We start from the raw sequence: 16,382 nt of genomic DNA on the forward strand, positions 1-16,382 counted from the left end.
CAAAGTTAGGAATAATATTTTAGTTCTTTACTTATCTTCGAAATTGTGTTTAGAATAAAAACATTCCTTACTTTGGTTTTCTTATTGAATGCTTTGTCGTAGTATTCACAATGAGTTCCATTGGCAATGATAACAAAAAACAAAAAGTTAATAGACAAACTTTGCGTTGTCACCAAGGTAACGCAATAAAGAACCAAAAAATTACGCCTACCCATAGTCCCATACTTCATAGACAAGCATGCACAAATTTACTTGACACCAGATCACTAAAACTCCAAGATACGCTTGAAAACGAATATACATACATATTAATTTTCGACCACTAAAATATCAACATAAACCAACTCCGTGTCAGTAATCTTAGGTTTCACCTCCAATCAATTCCGAGGTCGAACATAATCAACTTCATTGTCATTAATACGTTAACTCATTCGGCTTACAAACATATTTAAATTATCCACGATGTACGTATCCGTGTTTACAAAATTCAAATATTCATATTAAATCGTCGTTTACATGTCACCGGTTCATGTGCTAGGTAGCACCAAAACGGACACGGACACGGATATGACACGAACACGTAATACGGTATCCCATGAAATTTAGGACACGGGACACGTTATTTAAATTTAATAAAAAACATATTTTATGATTATAAATAACATATGATTTTATTTTTGTAATGTATTTGATTCTAAATTTAATGTATTTGATACTAAATTTAGGTAACTGAAGGTAAAGTTCGACCTTAACTATAACTAATTCTCATTTCTTACCCAAACCGATCTTCTAATCAATCTCTTTTGACAATTTTTTCCTCGTCTAAACTATAACATTTTTAGGCGTGTGTCCGACAAGTGTCGGGTGTCGGACATGCGACGGCTAGTTAGGAGGACTGTCCGAGCTACCTAGTTCTTGTGTCAAAGGTGTGATTTCATGCAGAAAACCGGATCCGGTTTGGAATTAACAGTCGCCAAGAAATATTATCCAAGTTCGGATATCATTTTCAATCCCCATTTGGGAAATTTGACGACAAACCCTAAAATCGCGATCGAATTTGCAATGAAGCTCATAATTTCAAAGCATCTTAATCGCCGATCAATTAGTTGCAATCAATTGTAAGTAATTTCATGCAATAATTAATTGTTCTAGTGTTAATCAATCGTTTTACGCTAGTAATTTGATTTCTCATTATTATTCATTGGGTTCTAGTGTTAATTGTTGAATTTTTGATGCTGTAGTTGCTAATTGAAGACGATTTGCAGCATGTTGATAATCAAGCTCTCATCCATTAATTTTGAGGTGATAATTACTAATTGATTTCATGAATTATTGGTTGTGTACTTGTGTTACTGCGATCTTAATTTAACTGCTTATTTAAGTTACATTTGCTTTAAATATTGATTTCATTGCTTTGAAATATGAACTATTGTTGCTATGGTCAGTTTGCACTTTTAACACAAGGATAAGACCGCGAACATGTGATGGATTGCAACTTGAATTTGATATAAAAATATACCCTTCAATCTAGGGTTTCAGTCACCATTTTTTAATCCATGAATAATGTTTGCATGGTACTATCTAGTTAATGTACAAGGCAATTAAGTATTTATCATACCCTTTCTTCGAAAACACGTTACAGTTCTCGTCTATAGTTCTATGTTAATGTAGGGCAAACCATCATCCGATTCCAGAACTGCTAGTAGCTATCTCTCCTAAATCTTAATGCATTGAATAAACATTTGTATTTTTCTGCTATCGAATTTGACAACTCTGGTGTGGAAATTATTTTTTTGATGCTTTTGTTCTATGTAATGCATAAAGTCGGACCTTGGCTTTAAGAATGGTCTCTAAGTTTTTGTAGTGTTACTCTCGCTTGGAATGGAAGTAATTATTACTAGGGTAATAGACTTTAAATGAACTAAAAAATGGAAGAAAGTGATGGAGGTTGAAGATAGAGATGGGGAAAATAGTGTAATAATCCCTCCATTAAGGGGGTAATACAATTAACGGTATTACAACAATTTACGACTAACATAAAACGACTAACTAAAAATCTTAGCTTCAGATACAATCATACACCAAGAAAATCTAGCTTTCCATTCTTGGTAGAAAATGACTAAAATAAGAAATAGATCATTACCATATGTTTCTGAAAATGCTTGCTAGTTCATAAAAATTGACTGATGCTGCTTTTCCAATTATGTGGTGTCACTCTGATCCGTTGTGACTTGACTTTGAGCATTAAAATAAGATGCACTAGTTAGTGGCGGATCCAGGGAAAATTCTTTCCAAGCATTGTTTCGGAATAATTTAACAGTATTACGATATAAAATGGCAAACTAATTTAAAATCTTAGAGCCCGTTAAAATCCTTATACCAAAGAAAATGTAGCTTTCCATTCTTCTCAGAAACGGTAAATTTAACGGTGTAGGAAAAGAGTATTTGATAACTAAATATCTTAAAATTAGATAAATTAAAAAGCCAACTTTCCATATCTGGTGTAGGAAAAGAGTATTTGATAACTAAAATGAGAAATAAATCATCACTATTGTAAAGTAATCTATCTTTCTATTTATGTCAGCCTAAGTTAGTGATTTTGACCTATATTCATCATCGTTAAATCGAGCCATCTTTTAGTCACGTTATCCCGTTTTGCTTCTTCTAATTAGTTCTCACTAAAAAGGATTATGCTTCTTGTCTTGGTTATTTTGCATAGGTTTCAATCTTTTTCTTCAACATGTTAAAAGTCACGATGTTAGGAAGACGCGGTTAACAAACTTATGCACTCGGGTTATTTAATGGCCACTGTTATGGTTTGATGAGATCGGGGAAAAGGAGCGATGTTGTCTACTGTAAGTGTCTGCTTAGTTTAGGGTTCCTTTTAATGGTACAAGATGAAATAATCTAGGTCATTGAAGATGGACGTGTGAAAGCTACCTACCTTGCTAGTTTTGGTATCTGGTTTGGAAAGTGCTTTGTAGTGATGGTTAACCGTTAAGTGCTTTAACTACAGTTAGTGATCTTACTAATGTCTAGTGAGGCAGATTCGTAAAAATGTACTGACAAGTTGAGGCCATATTGTGCTTACCTTGCATTTCTTTAACGATTGTTTGAAGTCCCGTAGCCTCCATGACGTGAAACTAGATATAGATAACGAAAAATCAGTTGTTGGTACTTCATAGTGTCATGCTATGAATTTTGATGTTAGTCTTCAAGGATCAATCATTCAAATGCATTGACACCGACACCATTGTAGCTCAACTTCTGTTGTTCAATGAAATGATTTTTTTTTTTTTTTTTTGTGTTGCATTGTGTTAGTTATGAACTATTTATAGCTTAATGCCCCTGAATAATGTTCCAGAATTTAGTTTTCTTCACACAAGACATCATACTCGAGAGTTGAGAATATCTTCGATTCATTCCTCTCAATTATTGGAACTGTAGTCAGAACTTTGTAGTTTGTGTAGCTACCTTCGAGAGTGAATCTTTCATATGGAAGGAATATTTCAATCATGGTCGAAACTTAGCTGTGTAACTTTCAAGATTTTCCTCATTTCTTTACCTTTTATGCAATTTATGTCACTCTGGATGATGGTATTAAGTCTTACAGCATTCTTATTTCAATCATGGTCGAAGCTTGCTGATCTCTGACAGACTTGATCATACAGCTCAGTTAGAAGTGTCATAAATTAAGCTATATCCTTAAGAATGTTGGAACTTCATTTAACGTATTTGATTAGTGCCGTACATAGTAAGCATCTTGTATAATTCTTGATTATTATTAGTTTCGGTAATTACCATGGTGAAAGACGTTTCTTTAAAATAATTAGGTCTTACAGTTTCTTTAAAATATGACGTCTTACCGTGATAGTCTTATAGTGTCTGTTTCTGAAAGTGCTTACTAGTCCAACATAAAATTTGACAGACGATGCTCTTTTTTCCGATTATTTTGTGTCACTACTCTGATCCACTGTGACTTGTCTATGAGTAATGCAATGTGGTAAACTACTGAGTAGTGGATCCAAAGAAAATTCTTTCCTGTATCCCTTCGCGAAAATTTTACGATATCACCTACCACATTAAACGTCTACTAAAAGAATTTAAATTTCAGATACAAATTATACAGCAAAGAAAATCAAGCTTTCCATTCTTGGTAGTAAGACAGAGTACTTGATGACTAAAATGAGAAATAGATCATTATCTAATATTTCTGAAAATGCTGGTCTTTTTCCAATTATGTGGTGTCACTCGGATCCGCTATGGCTTGACTATGAGCAATAAAATAAGGTGTACTAGTTAGTGGCGGATCGAGGTAAAATTCTCCATCGTATCCCTTCTGAAAATTTAACAGTATTTCGGCATAAAATAACAAACTAATAAATATCTCAATGTCCGATAAAATCGTAACACCAAATGAAATGTAGCTTTCCGTACGTGGGTAGAGAGACATAGTAAAATTAACGGTATTACGATATGAAACGCTATTTACCGAAAAAAACGATATGAAACGGTATTACGAGTTACGACATAGAATGTGAAACTAATAACAATCTTAGCATCAGATAAGATTGCCGGAGAAAATCTACCTTTCCATACTTGGTTGATACCTTTCCATACTTGGTTGATAGACAGGGTATCTGATGACTAAAAATGGAAGGACATGTTTGGAAGATCATTACTTGGTTGATCTACCAAATTTGTTGGCCTAAGTTGGTGATTTGAGCACGTATTCCTCATCTTTAAATAGAGCCAGCCTTTAGTCTTGTTACTCACTGCTTTTTGCTTCCTTCTTCTGATCAAAGCTGTAGCACCAAGCATGATTATGAAGAAGATGAAGAAGAGAAAAAAATTACAAGGAGACTGGCTCCTATACATCAAATCAGAGAATTACCATAAAGTTTCCTTGGTAATATTATTATGAAATCCTACTTTCAATCTTCTACTACTACTATGTTTTGTCGAATTTTGATAGTTATACATTTCAGTTCTTTTTTAGTGTTTTTTTTATTTGAACTCAGTTATCTCTTGACACTTGATTTTGCAGGAAGCTATATTCTGTTAATATATTCTCCCTATCATTATAGTTTCTTCCTAATAATCAATGGTATGTGGCAAAAACGGCTGTTTCCTCTCAGTAATTTCTCAAATTACATTGAGGATCTCTCTTTTTTTTTTTTTTTTTTTTCACCGGGTGTCTTTGTCTTGTTTTTCTCTACTGTGTAAATCTTGGTGGAGGGTGAAGAAAATAATAAGGAACACCCAAGTTTCCAACATTTTTTATTTTAATGTTTGATGTGTTTTCACATTAGGTATGATAGCTTATATAACAGTTATTTATTTTCGACTTGGCCAAGTTTCTGCAGACTAACTTTTCCTCCTCTTTGGCTCCCTATGTGATTTTTTTTATGTATTAAAAGTATAAAAATAGTCGAGTCGATGCCCTTCATGATTATTTCCTCATTGTCGCCATCCTCTGACTATCTGATCCTGTTGTATTACTAGTTGTAACTGCTGACACTGGAAAAGAAGTACTGCAGATTCTACTGACGACACTGCATGGCTATGAATTTGCCAGACATGTCAAATTTTGTGTTTATGCGCTAGAATCCAGTGGACTTCAGATGCGTGGCATTCCAGCAGTGACAAAGAGAAGCAGGAAGGAATTGTAGGAGGTTATGTCAAACCCAAAATCTGCTGTTTCCTCTCAGTTAGATGTGGTTAGACAAAAACTTGAGATAAAACTAATGCCACTATGAAGAGAGGCATGGAAGAAGAGGATTGTGCTGATAGCTTACTTCTGGATCTTCATAGAAGGTATCGTGAGGGTTGTTCTTGGGTGGAGTTTGAAAAGGAAGAGCCGAAAAAAGCACTTGAAGCCAGTATGAAGAAAGCCATGGAAGAAAAGCGCTGTGCTGATAAATTGCTTCCGGATCTTCATAGTATGGTTGGTACAATGTGCGTGTAATAAAATGGTACCATAGGTAATAAAATGGGTACGTGTAATATAAAATGGTTTATTAATCAAAGTGGTCATTTTTTATGATAAAATGGGTACGCTTGTTATGAAATCATGTATCAAATGTAAGAGTAATTTTGAGTCTCAATCAATAATAAAAGAAAATTTTGATGCTAGAGGATCAACTTATCTTTTTCTGTTATGGTTGGTAGAATGTGCTTCTGTTTGTGTATAGTTGGTGGCTTGGTGCAGTTTTCTAATGCAGTAGCATAACAGTAATTGAATTTTTTTTACTTTGCTCGACAAGAACATTACTCCAATGCAATTAAGGGTAAAAAGAATACAATATAGCATTCTTGTATTTAATTGAAGTCTACTTCTAAGTTCTGAATTAGATTGAAATGATGTTAAATCATGGATTGTGGAGTTTATCGCATCTGAACCCTAGAGATATTATTGAGGAATTTCTGCCATCATGATATTATCGATTTCACATCTGCAGGAGCATCCAGAACAGCACCCAGAGTAAGATGTTATTTTTCTTGTGGAACAGGAAATTCTGTTGATGATTGCTGGCGTTGTGATCGTAACTGGCACAAGAACAGCAAACGCCTTGCTAACTGTGACATTGGCTTTGTAGAGATGCTATTGGTGGACGGGATGATGACACGGTTAATCCCTGGTACTTTCAAGCATGCTGTCATCCAAGAAGAGCCACTGTATCACTTTGCTCACCATAATGAGGTATCAGTTCTGCAATATCTAGTGCAGATCCATTTTCCCGTATCTCTTCAGATTAATTTAACTATATTAACGACATAAATCAACAAATTAAATAAAGATCTTAGTTTCAGATAAAATCAAAATCAGTCTGTATTTTGCATTTAAAAACCTTTTTTGGAATGTTTGCAAAAGTGTATAGTTTCTTATGACTTGTATTGTTTTTGTCGTAGAGATCGTGATAGTGAGTATGCTTAAGGAATGATTGTCCTTACTTAGCTTGTGCCTTATTGTCGATAAGGAACATCTGAACTGGTTCCGTCTTTTTTTCTAAATTACGTTTGAGGCAATAAGTGTTTGGATAACTGAAGAATAATTTACAAATCCGTATCTGCAGATTTTGGATTTGGAATTTGATTGTGATAAGCATGGTGGCCTCGCCACAATGGTAGTGGTTTTTGTCTTCTTGACACTCTGAGACGTGTTGTTGTTCATGAAAAGCCAGTATATCACTTCGCGCACCATAATGAGGTATCAGTTCTGCAATAGTTAGTGGCAGATCCATTTTTTTTGTATCTCTTCATATTCGTTCAACGGTATTAACGACATAAACCGACAAACTAAATAAAAGAAGTCTTACTTTCCAATAAAATCATGATTCCAAAAAAAATATAGCTTTCCATGTATTACCATATTACGAGTTACGCATGCGACATAAAACGCCTCTTTAAAATTGTTTAAACCTTGTTAGAAATCATATACCAAATAAAGATACTAGTATATGACGACAAAAAATGAGTAACACCAAATAAAATGTAGCTTTCCGTACTTGCGAGAGAGAAATAGTAAATTTAATGGTATTACTATATGAAACGGTATTACGACGTAGACCGACAAACTAATAACAATCTTAGTATCAGATAAGATCGCCAGAGATTTTCTCTGCCTGTCCATACTTGGTTGATAGCTTTCCATACTTGGTTGATAGAATTGGAAATAGATCATTACATAATTGGAAAGTAATCTATGTTTCTATTTATGTTTGCCAAGTTGGTGATTTGAACGCGTATTCTCCCTCTTTAAATTGAGGAGGAATTCCTTAGTCATGTCACTCACTGCTTTTTGCTTCTTCTGATCATGAAGAAGATGAAGACGAAGAATAAAAAATTACAAGGAGAAAGGCTCCTATACATCAATTCAGAGAATTACCGTAAAGTTCCCTGGGTAATATTCTTATGAAATCCTATTTTTTGTCGATATTTTGATAATGTTTACACATACATTTCAGTTCTTTTTTAGTGTTTTTTGTTTGATGTAAACTCTAATAAGTGTTATCTATTGATACTTGATTTTGCAGGAGGCTCGAGTCTGCAAATATATTCTCCCTTATTATTATAGTTCCTTCCTAATAATTTCTCAATGGTATTTTGCAAAAACTGATGTAGCATCCTTAGTTGTGACTGCTACAACAGGAGAAGCGGCACTGCGCATTCTCCTGAAGAAACATCATGGCATCTCCTTAGTGGTGACAGACCTCTTTTTGCCGGATATGTCGTCCAGTCTTGAGTTTCTGCAAAAAGTCGAAACAGAAACGAGAGTAGCTGTCGGAAGTAAGTACAGTATCTCTTTCGATTATGTTTCCGAAGTCCCATTTTCTCCTCTTGTCAATATCTTCTCGAACAATGCTGGATGCAACCACTCTTTCGAACTAATACCCTATTATTCTATGCAGTGATGTCCGATACTTTTAATGAACATCTCGACATCTCGTCATGCACGCCTGCACGGTCTCTCGATTGGAGCAATGATGTTTCTTATGAAGCCACTATGTCATAATGACATAAAGCAGATGTGGCAATTCCCTATTGTGAAAAAAGAGAGGTCATTCCGGAGGAGTCGTCTACAATCCCTGTCCTAGCAGACACAATTGGAGAAGCTCCTATCAGTTTCTCAATGGTGTTTGGCAAAGAGAAGCAGAAGGATGATAAACTACATAAGGAATTGCAGGAGGTAATGTCAAACAACAAATCTGCTCTTTCCTCAATAAATATATTGGGAGAAGTTTAAAAAAGCAGTTGAAGCTAGTATGAAGTAAGCCACGGAAGAAGCAGCATGCTGATAAATTGCTACCGACTCTTCGTAGTACTAGACAGACATGAGTAGGTCAGGACTCTTGAGAGATGATCTCGCAATAAATTTATTGGAAGACCAACTTCAATTTAAAGTAAAATGGTACCAAAAATAATAAAATGGGTACTAGTAAAAGTTGTCACTATCTACGATAAAATGGGTACGCTTGTTATGAAATCATGTATCAAATGTAAGAGTCTCTTTGAGTCTACTATCTACGATAAAATGTGTACGCTTGTTCTGAAACCATATATCAAATGTAAGTGTCAAATTTGAGTCACTATCTACGATAAAATGTGTCCGTTTGTTATGAAATCATGTATCAAATGTAAGCGTTTCTTTGAGTCACTATCAATAAGAAAAGAGTTACGGAAAATTGATGTTAGATGACCAACTCATCTGTTTCTGTTATAGTTGGTAGAATTTGCTTCTGTTTGTGCATAGTTGCTATAGTTTTTAATGCAGTAGTATCATGGATATTGAGAATCTGTTAGTTGGCTAAACAACAACATTACCCCGATGCAATTTCCGAGAATTAGATATACACCATCATCCCGACTTGAATTAGTTTACTTCTGATTAAGAATACAATGTTAATACTGTTGCTCCTGTTGCTGCAATCATGATAAGATCGATTTCAATTCTGCAGGAGCATCCAGAACAGCATCCAGAGGATGAATCTGTGTGAGCATCAATGATGGCTGGCGTTGTGGCACAAGAACGGTGCCAGCGCCTTGCTGACTTTAATGCTATTGGTCGACAGTATGGTGGATTCTATCTCAACACAGATCCAAGTCATGATGACGCTGTCGGCCTGGCACGCAGAGGCATGCTGTCAACAAAGAAGAGCCATTGTATCACTTCGCGCATCATAATGAGGTATTAGTTCAGCTGTAGTTAGTGGCAGATCCGGGAAAAATACTTTCCCGTATCCCTTCAGATAAATTTAACGGTATTAACGACATAAACCGACAAACTAAATAAAAATCTCAGTGTCGGATAAAATCATGACACCAAAGGAAATATAGCTTTCCATACTTGGTAGAGAGGCATAATTTATAATGACTAAAATGAGAAATAGATCATTATCCAATGTTTCTGAAAATGCCTACTAGTCCATAAAAATTCGACAGATGAGGCTCTTTTTCCGATTTTTGGTGTCACTTTGATCCACTATGACCTGAGATGAGAATTAAAATGTGGTGCACTTGTCAATGACGGATCTAGGGAAAATTCTTTTCTGTATTCTTCCGAGTAAATTTAACAGATATAACGGTTTTTACAATCTAAAACGACAAACTGATAAAACGTTAACATCAGATAAAATTATACACCAAAGAAAATCTAGCTTTCCAATTCCATGCTTAGTAGAAAATATTTTGATGACTAAAATGAGAAATAGATCATTTACACAATTGTAAAGTAATCTGTCTTTCTATTTATGTCCGGCCTAAGTTGGTGATTTGGATCCGTATTCCTCATCTTTAAATTGAGCCATCTTTTTTCTTCTTCAGATCAAGTCTCGGGTACCAGCCACCGAGTATGATCTTGAAGAAATAGAAGAAGAAAAAGAGCGTTGCGAGGAGAATGACTCCTATACATCAAATCAGAGTATTACTGAAAAGTTCCCGGGGTAATATTCTTCTGAAATCCGACTTTCATATATTACCATGCTTGCTTTTTGTCGATGTTTTTTACAGTATACATTTCAGTTTTTCTTTTATGTGAACTCTAATAAGTTATCTACTTTTACTTTGATTTTGCAAGAAACTCGAGTCTGTCATTAAATTCTCCCTAGTTTTATTTTAGCTCCAGAAATTGAAATCAACGACCATAAGTCCATAATATAAAATCCGAAATACTATAGTTCCTCCTCAATGTTACGCTAGTGCAAAAATCTAATTTCTTCCGTTTTGTTCTACCGTGAGATTTAAACTATCCTCCTAATTATGTTTTCGCGCCAAGACTAAGATTGTACTCTTATCCTCTCTTTTGAAATTCAAAAACCTTGGGTCGGGTGAGATCTCTTCTTATTGTCTTCTTTATGTTTTGTGCTGCTGAATTACTTAATGACATACAAGGCTACCAGAAATCTTGAATTTTAATTTATACACAACCTTTATTTTCTTTCTACTTTTTGGAAAATTTAACACCAATAATCCCAAGTTTCAACATTCTTCCATTTTTAATCCCAAGTTCGAGGCTTCCCAAGTTTGAGAAAAATTGAGTGACCAATGTTCCCTTTTTTTAGACAAAAATCAAAATCCTTTCCCTGTTCTTCCTCCATTTCCTTGCCTTTCTTCTCCCTCTTTTGCCCTTGTTTTCCCATATGCTATCTAAACACACATGGTAAAACACACTTAACTTTATTTCCATCCCCTTCTCTTCTCTCCCTTTCCTTTTTCTATTAATCGTATCCTTTCACATCATTTCTAAAAGTTTATCCAAGCAATCTGTATCCAGTTTGTTTGTATACAAACATATGAGGGAAATAGAGGTAAGGGGGATGGAGGAAAGGTGAACATAGAGGATGCGTTTTTCCTTCAAAATTTTCCCATGTTGTGAGATTTTGGGTGTGTTTGGATTGAGGGATTTGAAGGGAAAAGAAAGGGAGGGAGAGTAGGGGATTTAAAATCCCTTGTTGGATAGCAAATAAGGGTGGAGGGAAATGAAGGGGGAAGGATATTGAGGGATCCATTTTCCCTCCTTGAAGACAAATTAAAATCTCTCCACAATAGGCAAGATTTGGAGGGAAATTGTATCCAAACATCCATACTCCATTTCCCCTCCCTCCCTTTCTCTTCCCTCATTCCCCCTCCCCTCCCTTTCCCTCCACTTTTATTATCCAAACACACCCTTTGTGTAGGCTTAGAGTAGGGGAAAATGGACTTCCTCATTTTTCATCCCCTCCATTTATTTCCTATCTTATTTGTTATCCAGATAAAAGGGATTTTGCACCTCTCGCTTATCCACCACTCTAAATCCTCTAATTAAAGAGGCCTTAGGATATGTTTGGATTTAATTTAGTAGGAAAGGAGGATGAAAGGAAATAAAAAGGAGGGAAGAGGAGGAAGGGATGCAAATTATGTTTTTGGGTTACCAGATATTGTCAAAGGGAAATTGAGAGACCTATGCTCCCTCTTCTAAGACAAATTCGATTCTTTTCCGTCCTCTTCTGTCCTCTTCCTCCATTTTCTCATCTTTCATTTCCCTCCTTTACCCTTCTTTGTTCAACTACTATTTTTAAACACATTGTTAGTGGAAAAACTAACTCATTTCATTCCCCCTCCTTCCCTTTTCGCTATAAATAATCTCGCCTTCCATTTCCTTCCTTAATTTGTATCCCGGTAAACACATTGAGTGTATTCGCATACAATTTTACGGAGGAAATGAAAGGCGATATTTTAAGAAAAAAAGAGGAGAGGGGAAATGAAGTGAGTGGAACAAAAATAAGAGGGTAAGGGAGGGGATGTGATCGAGGAAAGCAAATAGTAAAGTGTATTGGAGGGGTTGAGTTTTTCCTTCAATTTTATTTCTATGTTGTTGGGAATTTGATTAGGGTTATAGGAGAAGAATAGATTTCCTCAATTTCTTCCTCAAACTCTCCTCCAATTTTATCCAAATGAGGGATTTTAGATCCTTGTCTAGTCCACCCTTCAGGGTGAGATTGGATAGTAAAAGTGGAGGAAAATGGAGGGGAGGGGGAAGGAGGGAAGAGAAAGGGAGGGAAGGGGAGGGGAGGGAAAATGGGGGTGTGTGTGTTTGGATACAATTTCCCTCCAAATCTTTGTTTAATGTGGAGAGATTTTCATCGATTTGCCTTGGAGGGAAAATTGATTCCTCCAAATCCTTCTCCCTTCATTTCCCTCCACCCTTTATTTGCTATCCAAACAAGGGATTTTAAATCTCCTACTCTTCCTCCCTTTCTTTTCCCTCAAATCCCTCAATTCAAACACCCCCTCAATGTACCCTCAATGTACCCCAAAATCCTTCAAATACTCGCGTGGCGTCTATTTGGGTTTAATTTTCGGAAGGAAAGCGGATTGAAAGGAACAAAAGGAAAGAGGAATGAAGTGGTAAGTTTTCCCTCCAAATAATTTCTATGATCGAGAGATTCTACTATTCTAGTATGCCTAGGAGGAGAAATGGATTGCTCTAGTTCTCTCCTCTCCCATTAGCAAACCAAATTAGAAAAATGTCCCTCCTCCGAACCCTCCCAAAACTCTCAATCCGAGCAAGCCTTCCGGAGACAAGGATCATGCAACAAACTCACTTTCAATACAAAATTGTTCAAATCTATATTTAAGTTCATTCAGATGAGTAGGCATCGAAACATAAAATCAGGGGCGTCTTAAAGTAAATCCATTAGTAATTATAGTTTCTTGACCACCTTAATGCAACAAACCCTCATCTTTGTAAAGGCATGTTTTCTGATTGTTTATGTTTAACAACCAAATGTCTGTAACTATCAATACAAAAACTGTAAGCAATTCTTCAACTAGGTCTGGTGCCGAATCTGATGTTCTGAATCAAAGCAGTATTCTGTATCAAATGGCCAAAATATAATCGTATTTTGGCGGTATCATATCTTACTGTCTTAAGATTATAAACAAAAGATACGTTAAAAGAAAGGAAGTTTGGTACGGTATCAAAATAAATGAGATGATCGCGAAGACAAGTTTATTGTTATAGAAAGCCTTCTAAGTTGTTACATTCGTCTTAGGCATTGTTGCATCTGTGCATTATAGGTTGATACACTTGGTGGTGGTTCTTAGGAGTGCCAGCGAGATGCTTGGTCTCGTGAGTTTTACTTTAAGTAGTAACCGCATTGACTAGGATAATCGAGAGAAAACCGTTTTAAATATGGCGGGTTTTGTGAAGAAAAAGAAGTATAATAAAGAAATGACTGTGACATAAGGAAAAAGAAAACTTAAAAAAATGATCGAGACGGAGAGAATACCAAATTATTTGCTACCATTTTTTTTATCATTTTTCTCAGATCTTTGTTTATACTCCCTCCCATTCATCATAATCTTCCCATTTTATTTTGGCACAATACTTTAGGAAAAGTATTAAAATAGGAGTAAAAAAGTTGTGTGGGGTTGGTGATAGGAGAGAGAGATGAATTATTAGTAGTTAAATAAAGAATTGTGGGCCAAAACATAAAGAAAAGTAATAAAATAAGAGTAAAAGAGTTGTGTGGGTTTGGTTATAGGAGAGAGGAATGAATAAAATAAGAGTAAAAGTTTCTAAAAATAGAAAGGGGAACATTAGTTGAATAATCCGTTTCGGGAAAGAGGAAACATTATAGTGACTGGGAGGAAGTAGAAGTTAATATCGTTCATAAGGTAATAAATTGCTGGAAATGGGAAAAAAATCATATATCAGACTGGATACAGAAACAATCCTCCCTCAGGCATTCATGTATCTACCCAGACGGAAATTAATCTCTGTGATCTCTTATAGAATTCTCTAAAGTGGAAACATATCACTAAATCCACATTTGCTCCCAATTTTTTTTATGACATTAAACGAAAAATATCCGCATTACCATTCAAATGTGTGATTACTTATCCCACCTAATCCCGTATTTTAATCTATATATATAGATTTTCTTAAGACTTGCTAAAACACTCAACTCAAAACCCATAGGCCTGTTTTGCAACATCAATTGCGATGAAGAAACGAAAGAAAAAACAGATGACCAGCCTTGATGCTGGTCGCTGTTAACATTTTATCAAATCAGAGAATTACCATAAAGTCTTGAGGTATATAACCATTTTTTTCGGCATTTTTCTAATTTTTTTTGTCAATCACAACCTTAATTAACGTCTTCTGGACGCTACATTAGTACAGTAATTCATATGCATAATCTTGTGTTTGTTGTTGCAAATCGGGTAGAATATAATGTGCCAATGTCGCCGTTTAATCCTGTATTTCTGAATTTACCCTACTTGCAGGTGAGTAACATGTATGTTTGTAACATCATGCACCCAAGACGTAGTCGATAGTCTAAATCCACTATCCCAGGATAACACCGGCTCTTGGCTAAATCAACACGATTCAGCATATTTCGAGTAGTCGGAAGAACTCGGCATATTATGTGATGAAGTCAATTATGCCCTTGTCACACGGCGGATTTAATTCATGTCCCATGGTGGCACAGTCGTAGTGATGGCTAACACTTGGCCGTTACTGGCTCAATGGTTCGACAAATAATATCCAAACATTTGGCCAATGATTCGAGCTCTCGCCCCGGGCGAGACGGGTCATATTCGCTTATGGTGGATGGTTCGGTAAGCAGATTTGTTAAGTAATTTGATGGTAACACTATTCTCATTTCAGACGGACTATTTTGTCTAAAGGTTTCAGACGGCCTTATGTGAACGACAAAATGTTGTAACTAGTGTTTGTTGTTTAGGTAATTTTGTCAAAAAAGTGGTAACATTTGGTTGGTTGTAAATGGGTCACATATGACCCGTCTGAAACCTTTAGACGTAAATGTGCGCGTCTGAAGAAAAGACCTAATGGTGATGATATGGTGCCATTGGATTTCATCTTTCGTGTAAGGGGCTTTTTATATCCAGTTGGATATCATCTTTTGCAATGTGAAATCCAACTAGATATAAATTACAAGAAAAACAAACAATAGTCATATTTCAATAAGTTATCCTAATTATATTTGTATTTGTAATTTATAATTATTAATTTAAGAAATTAAAGGGACCGGAAATTATACAGGGGTTTGTACAAGATTATTATCTTATTTTATGTTTCATTAAAATTGGCACTTTTTTACCAGTTAATGTATACAACTTATTCAATGTAGTTGAGCTTTGTTACAAAGTTGTCGAGCTTTATTATCAAAATTATCGAGTTATGGTATAAAGTTATTGAGTTTAACAGAATAATTATTAAACTCAATAATTTCGTAAAATAGCTTAATAAATTGTAAAATACCTCAATAACTTGTAAAATACCTCAACAGCTTTGTGTAAGAGCTCAACAACTTTGAACTGGTTGTACAATGCTATTATACAACTGGTTGTAGGATAGTATTTGTGCTTTTTTACACCGTCCCGCATCGGACTTGTAAATATATTAATTTAGAGCGTTTATTTATTTATTGAGTATTAATTTAGAGAGGTTTAATTGTATTTATAATTTATACTCTCTTACAACCAAACGATTCTACTCGCCTTTTGTTTATCAAATTTAATAAACTTTGACAGTAATTATATTAGACAGTATGAAATTAATATATTTTGATTTGTCATGAAAAACTTTTTACATAATTATTCAAAGTAGTTTTTTCTAAATTAAATGGGTCACATAAATTTAAAAAATGCGATCTAACTGGTGCCTCGAAAACATCTCAAAAGTGAATAAAATCGTCTATATATATCGGAGGGCGTATTAATAATGATCGTTGAAATTCAGTAAGAGGATTATACATTTGATGTACTACCTCCAATTCTATAGTTTCTGAGCATTACAATTAAGTTTGTTTTAAAGTTTCTGAGTTTCAATATAAACTTTCTGAGCTTATTCACTTAAACATTAAGCTCTAAAA

General features: G+C 35.1%; 1 protein-coding gene across 7 annotated transcripts; it reads left to right on the forward strand.

The window, feature by feature from the left end:
• Positions 1 to 871: 871 nt before the first annotated feature.
• On the forward strand, positions 872 to 15,608 carry LOC141592990 (uncharacterized). 7 transcript variants are annotated; one of them, XM_074413912.1, is made up of 14 exons: positions 876 to 1,118; positions 1,242 to 1,302; positions 4,812 to 4,909; positions 5,048 to 5,107; positions 5,506 to 5,958; positions 6,462 to 6,484; positions 6,600 to 6,703; positions 7,077 to 7,210; positions 7,823 to 7,903; positions 8,037 to 8,289; positions 8,412 to 8,689; positions 9,459 to 9,688; positions 10,324 to 10,442; positions 14,770 to 15,608. In XM_074413912.1, exons 5-8 carry the CDS (start codon positions 5,756 to 5,758, stop codon positions 7,155 to 7,157), a joined length of 411 nt encoding a protein of 136 aa, XP_074270013.1. In that variant the 5' UTR covers positions 876 to 1,118; positions 1,242 to 1,302; positions 4,812 to 4,909; positions 5,048 to 5,107; positions 5,506 to 5,755; the 3' UTR covers positions 7,158 to 7,210; positions 7,823 to 7,903; positions 8,037 to 8,289; positions 8,412 to 8,689; positions 9,459 to 9,688; positions 10,324 to 10,442; positions 14,770 to 15,608. The 7 variants fall into 7 exon arrangements, with proteins under 7 accessions (XP_074270008.1, XP_074270007.1, XP_074270013.1 ...); XM_074413909.1 differs by having other exon boundaries at positions 879 to 1,118; positions 4,806 to 4,909; positions 5,506 to 5,996; XM_074413908.1 differs by having other exon boundaries at positions 879 to 1,118; positions 4,806 to 4,909; positions 5,506 to 5,984.
• The last annotated feature ends 774 nt before the right edge of the window (positions 15,609 to 16,382 follow it).

The sequence above is a fragment of the Silene latifolia genome, chromosome 7 (assembly GCF_048544455.1).
Source record: "Silene latifolia isolate original U9 population chromosome 7, ASM4854445v1, whole genome shotgun sequence".
NCBI classification, from domain to species: domain Eukaryota; kingdom Viridiplantae; phylum Streptophyta; class Magnoliopsida; order Caryophyllales; family Caryophyllaceae; genus Silene; species Silene latifolia.